At 41.7% G+C, this 13922-nt stretch overlaps 1 protein-coding gene across 1 annotated transcript in view; it reads right to left on the minus strand.

The window, feature by feature from the left end:
• The window catches only part of LOC306732784 (seizure protein 6 homolog), a gene marked incomplete at both ends in the record, with an annotated part of 81102 nt that overhangs the window by 28210 nt on the left and 38970 nt on the right, over positions 1-13922 (minus strand). The window contains 2 exons of the mRNA XM_079213947.1: positions 8104-8225; positions 8693-9421. Coding sequence (XP_079070073.1) covers positions 8104-8225; positions 8693-9421 — 851 coding nt within the window. The remainder of the gene's footprint in view (positions 1-8103; positions 8226-8692; positions 9422-13922) is intronic.

Genomic DNA, 13922 nt, shown 5'->3' on the forward strand with positions numbered 1-13922 from the left:
AAGGATTTGGCTGACCAAGCACACTCCTGCACCAGCAACATTATCAGAGGATGCCATCTAAACATTGTGCTGCTCCATTTTGAGGATTGTGTGGAAAGAAGGAAGAATGTCTGTTTGGTGTTTTTCTTTTCTTTTTAATTTAAGTTATTAAAGGAAGGCTTTAAACAATGCATAGAATGTAAGACTGTCCTCCAAGTGCTCTTTCAAATGCCAGTTGTTAACCCTCCAGCACTTCTTTTCTCCCTCCAACTGTTCCAGTAAAATGTTTCCTGAGCCCAATCAAAATGAGAGGACTAGAGGAGAGAGGGTCATCTCTCTCCTCTGGCCACCGTCTTTTCAATCAAACCACTATAATGAACAGACCACCTTGCACGGCCACAACTGCACTCCGAATACAAAAGATCTCCAAAACAAAGGTTTCAAAGGATCAGAATATTTGCTGGAGAATACCTCAATCTTTGTGTTTTTGCCATGATCTTTGTCGAACACAGGGACCTTCCAGGGTGCTAACCTATGTGAGTGAGCAGAGGTGAAGATTCATCTAATCACATCCAAACAGAAAACAGGCTAGCATGGCATTTAATCTGTTACTATAGAGTCATTGCTGGTATCTAACAGTCCACACAAGAGATAAACTGACTGGACTGTGTTTTGTGGCCAAATTGTTTCAGGTATAGTCGTTAGCGGTGCATCTAAAATGTGAATTAATGGAAACTTGATGTTTATCTGCAATTTTCTTGAGGATCCAATGTGTTCTTAAAGTTTACTGAAGCATGGTTTAGCTATGTTTTGAGTCACATGACTCAGGACTGCTATATTCAACAATATAACCACGTTACTTTCATCAATTTGATGTTCTGGACTACTCATCTAAAGTGTTATTGTCTTATTAGTCGCCACCACAAGAAGCACAGGCAATGGTTTGTGGAGGCACTACACAAACAAAACACAGTGACGGTTGGTTAACACACACACACAGGGGAGAGCAACTTCCTTTAACTGTAACTTTATAAATCCAATATGTGTTTGCTGCTATAATTAATGTTCTGCTTTTGGATTTAGCACTTAAATGAACCAGACCTAGGCTGCATCTCATGACAATTATGGATATGCCCACAGCCTCAAACATAGCAAGACAACTTTCCTGTTTCAGCTTCCAGACCTCATAACAAAGACCATGCATCAAACTGTGTCAACACCCTACAAACAGAGGATTGCGCATCAACAACAACAAGCTTGTATGTTTCGAAGGAAGTGGATCAGATAACTGATCGTGTGCAAAAGTGCGTTCTGTGGAAACCGTGAGTCAATTTGACTAAATAATGGGGAAACCCTAACGCTGTAACAGCCCATGGTGTAACGTCATTACTCAGTAACTTCATCACTCACACAGAGACTCAGGGACATACTTTAATGCTTCCAGGGCCGGCCTTGCTTTGCTGCAGCCCAGTCAAAAAATATGTATCATGCAATTAAGGAGTTACTGTCTAAAAGAAAACAAGAAAATGAATGGCAAGAAAAATGTATCTTGGTGCTTTTGAAATAAATAATCTGTCAAATAAATTGTCCTCTTTACAGATGGCATGTTATCTTTATTCACTCTTTTATTAATGCATCTGTAAGCACACATATGAGTTAACTGTCCACAGAGGCGGACTCTCACTGATAATTTAATGTTGAAAACATCTGGTGGTGCTCTACAATGAACATTTACAGTGACTCACAGGAGCCATTGCTGATGCAGAAATGAGCAGTATGTAATCAAAATGATCTCCCTATACGTGGAAATTAAATGACTCTGCTGCTGGGGGCAGTAAATCAACAGCCATTGGACTCACCAGCTGCAGTGTCATCATTAGTATGGCTGATGCAGGGGAGCACACTAGTAGACTACTACCTCATCACCCTGTATCTGAGGCTTACATTTGAATAATCTTAGTACACCACCAGTTGGTGTTTTTGTGTATTTCCTGATAAATTCATACAAAAAAGAATTCCTCCGGTGTTCATTATATAGGAAATGTTATCTTAATTGAACATTCACCTTCTATACACAACAGCCAAGACCATTTCCTGTTTGCCCTGCTGTCTAAAACAATGGATCCTTACCAATCAGCGAAAGCTCAATGTTAATGAGAAAGGGACAGAGCTGGTGGTTGAATAAAACACTGGCTTCCTCATTGTCGCTTATGTCACATTTTGCAACCCAGTTGCCAGAAAAAGAAAAACTAACAATCCTGCAAACCACGGATTAAATGAACCTTGACATTTCTGAACCAAAAATATGTTTCAAATTAACATTTCTAAATTGTGTATTTCAACACATTAGAGTGTTTTAACCACTTGTGGCAATCTTGGGATTTTGACATTGCAATCTCAATTCCGTTTAGGTTTAGGCAACACAACTACTTGGTTATAGGTTGAGAAAAAGATTATTATTGTGATTTGGGTCAAAATAAGTACATCACTTTTAGTTTCACACCATCCCGTCCCTACAAGGACTCTTTGTTGTGTAGTTCTGCTTGTAGTTCTGTTTACTGTTGGCTTACAGCAGAGGTGCCCAATACGTCGATCGCGATTGACCAGTCGATCGCAAAGGTAGTGCGGGTAGATCGTATGCCATTAAAACAAAACAACTTTATCGACAAAACCCAGCTCCCATGTGCAAATGAATGTAAATGCCCGCAATGGTCAGCCTGTGAGTCAGCCTTTTCCCACATGAAAAATATTAAGTGTGGGCACCGCTGGCTTACAGGATACGTTCCACACTACTGCTTGTAGCGTAGTGGCCACTATAACTTTCATTTTCATTAGAAATGTATTGTGATTTAAAAAACAAACATCATCCGGGAGAAAATGTGTTCCCTCTGAACTTATTGACGATTCAATTTACTGATAAGCGTTTACATGAGGAAAATGTATGCTCCTGAAATCCTGTAATGCCTCCACCATATAGTGACCATCCTCTCAAATATTGTCATCTTCCCTCCAGAAGCTTGCAGTAAAGTAGACGTGAAGCTCCTCAGCATTTGAAACATGTTCATGAGATGAGACTCCTGCGCTCTGATAAATCAGTCTCACTCACCGAGGTGCCTCTTGGGCCTTGACATCCCCGTTTATTTGCTGCGGTGTGCATTTTTTGAATAGATTCAAATTCATGCATTGCTAATTACGCTTCATATTTTCAAGCGTTCATCTTCACCCTCCCAGCCTCATCATGACACTGAGAGAGTTGGAGAGAATGTCGTTTTCTGGCAGACAGAGTTTTCCCTCCTTTGACAGCTAGCTGGGTGGAGGAGCAATTAGTGTCACCTGAAAGCATTCCTCGCGGGAAGACTAGGCCCCATGAAAACTCATCTCAGAAAAGCCCCGGCACCCTAAAAAGCTCATCAAGATCAAACTGGCCTTCTTTATGTCCTCCCTTACTCCCCTAAGGCACAACATGATGAAGGCTTCCCTCTGCCTCATCTCAAGTTGATTAAAGGCAGTGAGCCCGCCTTGGCCTCCATTACTCCGTCAGGCTCAGTTTCTCTGCGACACATCTGCCATGTGTTGCTCTGTTTGTGCTGCTAGGGTGTCAGAGAATGGCCACATCATGTGCATTACCTTGTTAAAACAGCGTTTGGTATGCAAGATGCGAGGAGGGAGGATTACGGGCATTATTGTAGGCTTTAAAAGGGGAAATGGTGTTTTTTTTTTTACAAAAGTGTCAAGATTTGCTTCCATAACACTTTCTTGTGGCCTTTTCATTTGATGAGAGCACTGGCGGTCACTGAACACAAAACAAATGTAATCCCCCCCCTATCAGCCACACTCGGCCAGGGTCAATGCCATGTGCATTTTCTTCTTTTGTAAGAAAAACTGGAATTAAAATGGGAGTGCAAAGATCAATACAGCAATTCACCCGGCACAGAGAGGAGGCTGTGTGTCAAGTATTTCTGCTGCTTATTAACATGGCTATTGATTGGAGCCAGAGGAGCGTGGTCGCAGAAGGAGCATCAAATACCAATCGTTAACCCTCAAGTCGGTGTTGGCTATAAACACTTGGCATGCGCTGTAACATCTCAATCCTTGAAGGGGGATTTCACTGGTGATCCACCCCGACCATGGTGTATCCCCTCCTCAAATGTTCCTCATTAGCACATGCAGCCTTGAGCTCATTAGATGTTTGGCTCTTAAGTTTTATTTTGTCTCGCTTGGAAACTTCTGAAACAATATTCACTCATTTGAGGATGAAAAACTTGGAAGCTCTAATTTACCCCACTGAGACTCGAGGCATTTGTTTGATATTTATGAGCTTCAATTAAAGAAACAAACAAATAAAACGTTGTGATCTCTTTCACTTGGTGGTCACTTGCTGTCTTACCAACATAATCAAGAATATTAAATATTCATATGAAAAATAAAATAATAATAATACAGCAAGTCAAGAGAGGGGTGTAAATTCTTTGCTCTGTCCTGTTTAATTCACCACCAGAGCTGCAACTGATTGAGACAGGGAAGAGGAACTGGATAGATAGAAAACCTGATAAATCAGAGCAGGGTGGAAATAGAAAAAAGGGTGAAAGAATTGGGAGAGGAATGGAAAAGAGCGGAAAAATGAGATATACAGTATTGACCTCAAAATCCTCCCTTGCCAGCTTTTTAAATGATGCTCCTTTTAAACCTGTGAGAAAATGGAAACACTCCCTCAATCAGCCTTTGTGACAATGTGAGAAATTGGTCATGTCTACGCTCGTAACCCTTGAAATGTATCAACTACTCTCAGTCCTCCATAACACAATACATTCTCTTTCAGCGAGACCATGGCCACCATGACACAGAGCTGGAACAACCTGTGCAGAACCTCAAATGGTAAGTCCTTGAGACCCAGGCAGGTAGATCAGTGAGCAGAGGAGAGACGAAGAAATCGGGGAGGGACAGATGGCCTGGAAAGAGCTGATAGCTAGCTCGCCCACCGGATTTACCTGATCAAATGAAAAAAGCTGCAAAACAGATTTTAAGTACTTTAATAACACAGCCCAGTTCTGGAAAACCTCCATCTGTCCTTTAGTAAAACCTTGTTGCAAAGGGACCTCGGAGACAGATATAGAGGACAGGAATAAGATGGGCTCAAGATATCGGCGATTCACTGGCAAAATAATTGTAAATAATACATTTTCACATGTGTGACACAGCTGTTTTGACCTGTCCATGACATCAAAATAAGGTTACGTTTATATACTGGACAGTATATAATTTATTATAGTGATATACTCAAGTGGATGGTACGATTGATTCTTTGAAATTTCTACTAAAACCAGCATACAGTGAATTTCAAGGGCAAAACTGAATAACATTAGCCCTGAATGAAAGCTTTCCATATTACAGTAACCCGCTCTTTAACCCAGCTTTAACATTAATCATCATTGCTACATTTGATCGTATAGCTTGTCAGACAGAAAATCTATATCTTAACTTTTAACATGATATAATCCGCACTCGACCCGTTCCTGCATCCCCCTAACTTTACTTATGTGCAGTGTACACTAAAGTGCAATGCCTAGATATTTGTATTTTACTTCATCTCTGGGCGTTGAAAGTTAGTGTTGCATCAGCCTCTTAATATTTCAGCAATTATTCTGCAAATAAATTGTAACACGGCCAGAATCACCAGATGGAGCGATGCATTATATGCTGTTAGATGTGGCCGAGGGGTTGTAGAGCCAGGCTGAGGGCAGTAAATTCTCCTGATACATTTTTCATCCTCCCTTTTCTGCAAGCTGCCAGACTGCTGAAAGAAGTATTGACTAAGCACAGAAAAAAGGTCTGATCTTGCTTATTTATTCCCCACCAATCTATGTGATTCCTGATGGAAATCACAAGGTTCTCTGAGTGCCTATATTATGTTTTACCAAACCATACATCAACATAAATATTTATCACACAGTCACCTCATCTGTCCTTCAGAGTTTTTCCTCCATCGTATTCCATTCCTTTGCTCTTGCAGACTGCTGGTATGTCTGCTATAACAACTCCCTTCCATAGCGGAGACAGGCTGCCAAAACAAGAACTTGCACTTCCACCAAAATACGGCTCCTAATGCTTAGTGCTCGACACGTTAAATGCAATCCAAACCAAAGTTAATTTTAAGATGTATATTTCTGTGTGTCTACAAAAATCTATCGCCAAAAATCTGTAAACTGACCATGATCCCAGCAGAGAATTGGCAGAGGAGAGTCCGTGATCCCTCCAGAGATCGACAAATAAGCTCATCAGAAAAGTGGAAGCAATCAGTTTAGTCGCTTCAACAACAGTTCATTACTTCTCTATTTTGTTATACGATGATACGATGATTTTACGATGGATACGATGATTTTAAAGGATTAGTCTCTTAAATTAAACGCATGAAACGCGACTAGAAGTGCAAGACCTTCACAATGAAAGGACAGAGTATTGATCTAAACTGTTTAATTATTCTACGTGGTTGCCAATTAAAAAAAAGATGACATTGCATGCTGCTCAGTAAATAACCTGTCGTTAGTCACATTATCTTTACAATAACGACACTGCAGTCACACGTCTCGACACAAAATTAAAAACAAACATTTATTTCTGCAACAGGTGTGTGTGGAGTTTATGAATTGTTGATAACTAAAAGTCCTCCCTGTGTAAAAACTGTTCTGCTCGCATTACATTTTCTGTGCACACTGCTCCTCCGCAAGTCTACTTTTTGATCTCTTCTATTCCCATAAAACCTTGGGCCCTGGATAGCCTCCAGGCAGAGGAGCTTCACTCAGTGCTGATGAGATGGTATGACATACACTTGACTTAAATTTCTCTCTTTCCATCTTCATTCGCTAGGAACAAAGAGTCCACGGCTCGTCATTCTCATCAGTCGTACCGAGCAGTTGTGTGTGTGTAGTTTGCCATGAGATCACTATCGGTTCAGCTGTAGGACGGAGGGAGACTGTTGGTCCCATCTGTTCACGACGTGGTGCTGAAACACATGGCTCCCTGCTGTTTCTGTATCAGGCCTGGTACAGTCGATGTGTGAGGATAAAACGACTGTAAGTTCCCTTCCCTTGCTGTTTTGATTCACTAGAGAGGACGTGAAAGTTGAGATCTAATATATCAAATGTGGTGAAATGCAAATGTGTGTGTGTGTGTGTGTGTGTGTGTGTGTGTGTGTGTGTGTGTGTGTGTGTGTGTGTGTGTGTGTGTGTGTGTGTGTGTGTGTACATGTGCAGGTGAGTGTGCTCATACTTATGTGGTTCAAGATTCACTTGCTTTACCCAGAAGAAGCGTTCAGAGAAAAACCTCCTATACAAACATATACTCTGTCAAGACTTATCTTAGCCCACCAGAGGCAGCGAGACAAAGCTCACACATTTTAACGTCCCCGGTGGTAAATGAGGCGTTTGAGAAATTGCAAATGCCAGGGAACACACGCACTGACAGTTAATTCGTATGACCTTTTTGTAAAAAGACTTACCAAGCAAACATTTCAACTTGAGACAGACCCCATCAGTTTTGCCCCCATCTACCCACTCACCCCAGCAATTTGTTGCCGGTCGATCTCCGTCAACTCACACAAGACCAGCAGATACTGTAACGGCGAGGACACTAAACTAAAATGAGTCGATATTCTTCACTCTTGAAAAGAACCTTTTTTTCTTTTTTTTGCAACAATAATTTACTTTCAGACACCCGGCTCTGCAGTTCCTCTCAGCTCGACTGAGTTTATAGCATCGTTCAGCTCATTGTTTTGCTTTTATGGTCTGCAACTTTACTGTTTTGGTCAAGTATCACGGCTCTGCCAGATGCAGGCAGCAGTTTTTAGGAAAATAATATCTGATAAACCCACTGTACCCTAACTGCCCAGCATGAAATAGAAACAAAATGAGCAAATAGCTAGCAAACATATTGAGTCTGGTTATTCCTTCCTGGTGGAGACTAAAAACAGAGCTGAAAGGATAGTAACTATTTACTGTTTGTTGACATATGAATCTATTTTTTTTTTTAAGATGCAATTTATAACTATACAACTTTATTCAGAAGTTTCACAAATAGTTTATGAATTGCTAATAAGGGACAACTTCACAGTGAGCCTTTGGCACTGACCTGAACCTCAATGCCATACCCCAGGTAGACCGTAACCAGGTAGTTACACTCCGCTCCAGAGTCAAGCTGCTGCAGGATTTTGATGGTGCCCTCAGGGTCAGTGAAATTCAGGCTGCATGGCTCTGTGGGAGACAGTAAAAAGGCAAGTGATTCCCTTTTTCCCGGACCACTGATCTGTCTGACAGCACACCTGTGTCACCGTGGCCCCCATAACCCCTCTAACTATATCTCTGCAGATTCCCTCCCCGACACTGCTCATCTGGGCCGTCAGCCCTCTGTGGCCAGTGGAGAGGACAGGCAGGACACATCAGGGAAAATCAGATTGTTTCTGACACATGAGCGACTCTGTTATCCCCGCTGGTGAGATGAATAGCAGTGTGCAGCATGCGAAATGAACACCAGCGATGTTGATTAGCTGATGCTTAGTTGTCTTGTCCTCGAGGATGGATGTGTTAAATCTTTGGGGAGAGATACCACTCAATTTTGAATTTCCATCAGGGAAAAAATTATTTGGATGCGGCTGCTATTCATTTAAATAGGTTGTTTGAATGTCATCTTTGAAAGTCAGAGGAAACATGAGCATGCCTACCTGCTGTCTGCACAGTGGTGATGGTGGTGATTACGGTTGTGGACGTCATGTTGGCACCTTCCTCTCGGTAAGTTAAGTTGGGAAGTGGCTGATCGGGGCTTGTTTTCTTTTCCACCGTGGTTTCCCGAGCTTCTCCTTCCTCCGTCCGCATTGAGGAGGGTGCAGGGGTCGCTTCTGTGGGAGGCGCACTCCAAATTTGAGGCTGACTCCTCTGCGATGATAAGGACACCACTGCGTCTCTATTATTTGGTGTCACTTGAGTGGTGAAGGAGTCTGTCGTTGGCTCTACCTTCTCCGCCCCCCTTGTCTTTGAGGACTTCTTTTGAGGGACAGACATGGGTGGCCTTGGTGTTGTGGGAGAAAATGTGGTCAGTGGGGAGGTGGCCACCGCAGTGGCAGTGGAGGCAATGTCTGAAAATGCTGGGGCGTCCTCGTGGGGCACCAGCTGAGTGACAGGGTCCCTTTCATCTGAGGCAGAGAGAGAGCCTGGCATGGTGGAATATGCAGCCACAGATCCATCCCTCTTAAAAAAGTGCTGGTCCCCCTGGAAATCCCTTGTAAGGAGGTGATCATGAAGCAGCAGTCCCTTGAGAACAGGCCGGTGGTTGGGGATGTTCATTGGTGAGACGGTGGTGACGGAGTGGACTTCGCTCTCCGTGTCCTGCTGTGTTGACAAGTCCCTGTCCGGGTCCAGTGTCCTCTTACCGATGCCGTTGTTTTCCTTTGGCGCTAAGAATAAAAGAAAACAAGAGAATATCGTCGTATTACAGGCCAGTGAGCTACAAAAAGCAGCATACAGTGCACAAGAACAGTACATTTTTTTCGACAGTTTCATTAGGGAATCATCAAGACTGCCATCTGATAATCTACTAAAATTATGCCTAATGAGGTCAGAGGCTGTCCTCTTGTATAATTCTTCTACACACATTTTATTGCTATTTAAATCAGTTCATTATCCAGTGTGCATGTGTGTGTCGTTGGGGGTTGGGACAGCAGCACAGTAATCCCTTTTACTATCCTTTACAGAAGCTTAAGTAATAGCACAATAGTCCAATGGGTTGGCATATGTAGGTCACTACAAGTAACATACAGTACAGCATGATATGGTCCTATGCAAGAACACATACAGTTTGTTTTCAAGTGCATCTTCAGTGTTAGAAAAATATTTGTGTGCTTGACATGCCACATTTCATTATTAAAGAACATTCTCTAATTCAGATTTTAAGATATGGACGATTAATACTGACAGTGGTGAGTAGTGGCTTGCAGAAAGCCGGTTTATAATCAAAGGCAAATTCCACAATCACACCCCGCAGGCGGTGGAATCTCAGAGCGGAGAGACACTAAGCAAAAATATTCTGGTTGCTTGTAAGATAAAAATATTTTAAAAGCACATATTTTTCTAAGGCATTCTTATGTAGGCTAGTATTGTGTTCTTATTCTCCTTTTATATTCAACCTCAGACACACCACTCAAACAGAGCAGGCATTGTTCGAAGTTTCACGGGAAAAAAAGAAGAGAAAAAACCTTCAACCAGGGCATAGTCAGTAAAACACACACAAAAAATACATGACACATTATTGCAAGTCACAGAAGACATTTTGATGACACAAGTTGCCATCCTGACAATGATTGAGCTTCATTTAAAGAAACATAACACAGTTCAAGGTTAGTAAGTAGTCACCAACCACAGATGGATGCTTGCATTTGATAATTGCCCCGGGCATGGGCAATGCCCAAAGTATCCTCCTGCCACCTCCTCGTCAATTAAACCAATAATAAAAATGCCATTGTCTGATTGATTGGTTTGACCCTATAAAGCATGGAGAGAGCATGTTCCTTTTCTGAAAACTGATTATTGGTTAAGAAAACATGTGCAGCTCAAATCTACCGGCCTTTTTCACTGTGTAAAAGCACTTCCAGTAAAAGAGGCACCCATTTGCTCTTAAATTATACATGCAAAAAAAATCTGGTTTCACCTCTTCACCCATAAAAAGTGACGGAACAATTTTTTCAGGAACAGTAGAGCCCAATATAAAACTCAGTATCTACTCGCTTCTAGATGTCAGCATATCCTTTATAGCTCAAGATGAACAGGCCGACTAATCAGTGCATGCAGTGGAAGAGTTCTTTGTTGCCGAAAGCACACAGAGTCCACACATGCCATATCTACCCCATTATCTGCTACATTTCCTCACATCAGTTGTTTGGACAAATCCGAATGAATGGATAGTTTCAACCACTGCAAATCCTCCAGATAATGTAGACATCAGAAAGACAAATGTCTCAGTTCCTTAGTGGCTTTGACAGAACAGCAATCCTGAAATGATCAAATGTTCTCCAGCTGGCTGCAAGTTATACATGCTTAAGATGCCGAACCTTTTTTATGTGGAAACGGTTTTTTTCTTCATATTTTTTAAATTCTAGTGCTGACTAGCTCTTTGTGTGTTTGCTGGGTGTGTTTCTATCTTGTTGAGACAGCAGAAGGAATACACTGCTGCTAAAACAGTGTTCACCATATTTTTAGGACGTTGAGACGAGCTGACTCCACATGCCACACCGGACTGTGAATTATTTCTTTCATTTGAGCATCAGTACAATCTACATGTTTCAACCTTCTCCATCTAATTTAATCCACACATAAACCAATACCATGTGCTTTTTTTTGCACGATGTGAGAATGATATAAAAAATGACTGAGGAAGTTCACATAATCCTCTTATGTGCGCATGAAACAATGCCATCTGCTTTGACACCTTAATTAGATTGAATTCGTTTGTCTAAATGAGGCAGAAAAGCTGCCAGCACACTTTTCATGCATGTAGATGAAAGGATGCTGTTGACACAGACAGCAAAAGCGTGGGATGTCGTCATGGTGAGTGTTTCTGTCAGCTACGGCGCTCCAAGAGGATGAATGCTTTACATAAAAGCCAATGAAAGATTCATTTTGAAATGGCCCTGAAAGGTCAGTTGAATGGTTCTACGATGTCTGCGCAAATTTCAAGCAAAATGCAGCGGCATGTGACGGGTGGAACAATATAATTATTTAAAGCACATGGTAGTGTCACATCCAGTCTGTGTATTCTTCAGTTCTTAACATCTGATTCAATTATAAAGCTTGCATGTTCTGCAATTGACTGGCTCATTTTTGGGGTTTATTGATCACAAGTGTTTATTGATCAAAAAAGCTCCCAGGAGGCAAACAATCACTGTCTTTGTCTGTATTGATTCTGTTGGGGCTCTCATAACGGTTAACGTATATTTAGGTTTTTAACTGAGAAATTGTGCCTGAATGAATGTAAAACAATAAACTGTGCCACAGGAGAGGCTCTGCTGCGGTCCTAATGAAAGGAGTTGTAAGCCGCTGTACCATTTTGCTCATGCAGAGTAGTTTTACCATCATCCGGCACGCTAATAAAAGTTTGATCTGGCTATTCAAGAGGAAGAGTAAACAATGTTGTTGCAAAGTCTCTCCCAGGCTGACAAAATTGACACATGGTTTTACATTATACTGGCAGATGCGACAACACCACATTTATCTTTCTTGGCGACAGAAGCAATTCAAAGACCTTTTGATGTTCTAAGATGGAGGCGGAGCATTTCCTTGTAGCCTTATTCTGTCACAACAAAAGCAGCGAAAGCTGCACTATAAAGGCAAACTAAGCATATTTGACATGTCTCACACCCGGCGAGAATAAAGAGTGTAAAGGAAGGTCTTCATGAATGATTGAAGTTCATAAGGCTGCCCCCACTCCTCATAATTGCAAAGTAGAGAGGAATCTCAAAAATACTGTATAGTGAAGCTGGGAAGTTGTGCTTTTGACAAGATCATTGTTATTGCTGCACCAAACTGACAATTGGCCTACCTTTTTATTTTCATATATTTATCTATCTCTCTGTCTCTATCTGTGCTGGTCAGCTGTTGACCATCCAGTTGCTGCCCTTCAGTCAGAATATCGAGTGGAAGTGGAGAGTGAGAACAGAGAACTGGGTTAAACCAGAGTTTCTCATACACAGATCAATACAGGATCAATGTGTACAGGTTGGAGACCTCGCTGTGGTGATTACTGAGGAGCGAGTGCTGCTACCAAACTCTTCTCATTGCTGAGCCTTAATTGGGTGTTTAAAGTTCAGGTTTCACAGAATAGAGCCGGAAACTGAATTACAAATGTCATTTGAGTAGGAAAATCAACAAATACAACGAGACAGAACATTCATTAGTTGCAAATATAAAGCGGTTTTGTCATATTAACACACAAAGGGAAGTCACTAATAACGTTTTTATTTTTTCTGTAAATTATGTGAGCTGCTGAAAATCGGACGGATGCACGATGGGATAACGACTACATTGTGAAATTCCAAATCTTACACTAATGTAAGCATTTAAAATGCAACTAGGCTGGGTAAATGCATAGCACACTTCTAGAGCATGCCAATCACATTTAGAAATGTACATTTGCACAACAAAAGCAGACTAAAGGCAACGCTTTCCAATGTATTTATAAAACATTGCCTCTTGCTCTGGGCTAGGGTCTGCACCGGGAGTGACAACCCTCGGTGGAATCTGATTGGCCAATCCCGTTGCCTGCCCTACTGGATTCTGAACATGGCAATCAGTCAATCAATCAAACCCCTATTGTATCGCACCCTTTGTACAGGTCTGTGCAATTCAAAGATCTTGGTGACAGAATAAATAGAAATGGTCACACACACACACACACACACACACAACTTAATGTTCTCAAACCTTACGGAGCGACAAACTATAATGTAATGCAAACTCTGAAATTATACTTATTTGACTTGACTTGTATTACTGTCAAATTGATCCAAACCTTTGCCAGATGCTGATTCTCTCCAGGTCTGGCAAAGGTTATATTTTGAAACGAAGGCAGGTCCTGATCTCCCCTATTTCCATCCATACTTAAAAAATCCCACCCTGTCCTGCCAGCCAATTTGAATGTATTGTGCTTGAAGGACTCCAATCAAGTAGAGAGGTACTGGAATACGCTGGCGACACCAAGCCACTGTCAGAACAAAGTGATCTTGATGGGCTCAGTCAGGTCCGCAGAATGGCTATCACGTTTAAACCTTCACACGCCAGCAAGTTGCATCGAGCCACAGGCAGTGACGACAATCACAAAGAGATGCTAACATACAGTTTGTGAGAGTTGTGCTTTGCTGGACAAGTAGTGGTCAAAAATATGTTGCTATGGGCTGAGTGCAAGGG

Source organism: Taurulus bubalis (assembly GCF_910589615.1).
Source record: "Taurulus bubalis genome assembly, chromosome: 2".
NCBI lineage: Eukaryota > Metazoa > Chordata > Actinopteri > Perciformes > Cottidae > Taurulus > Taurulus bubalis.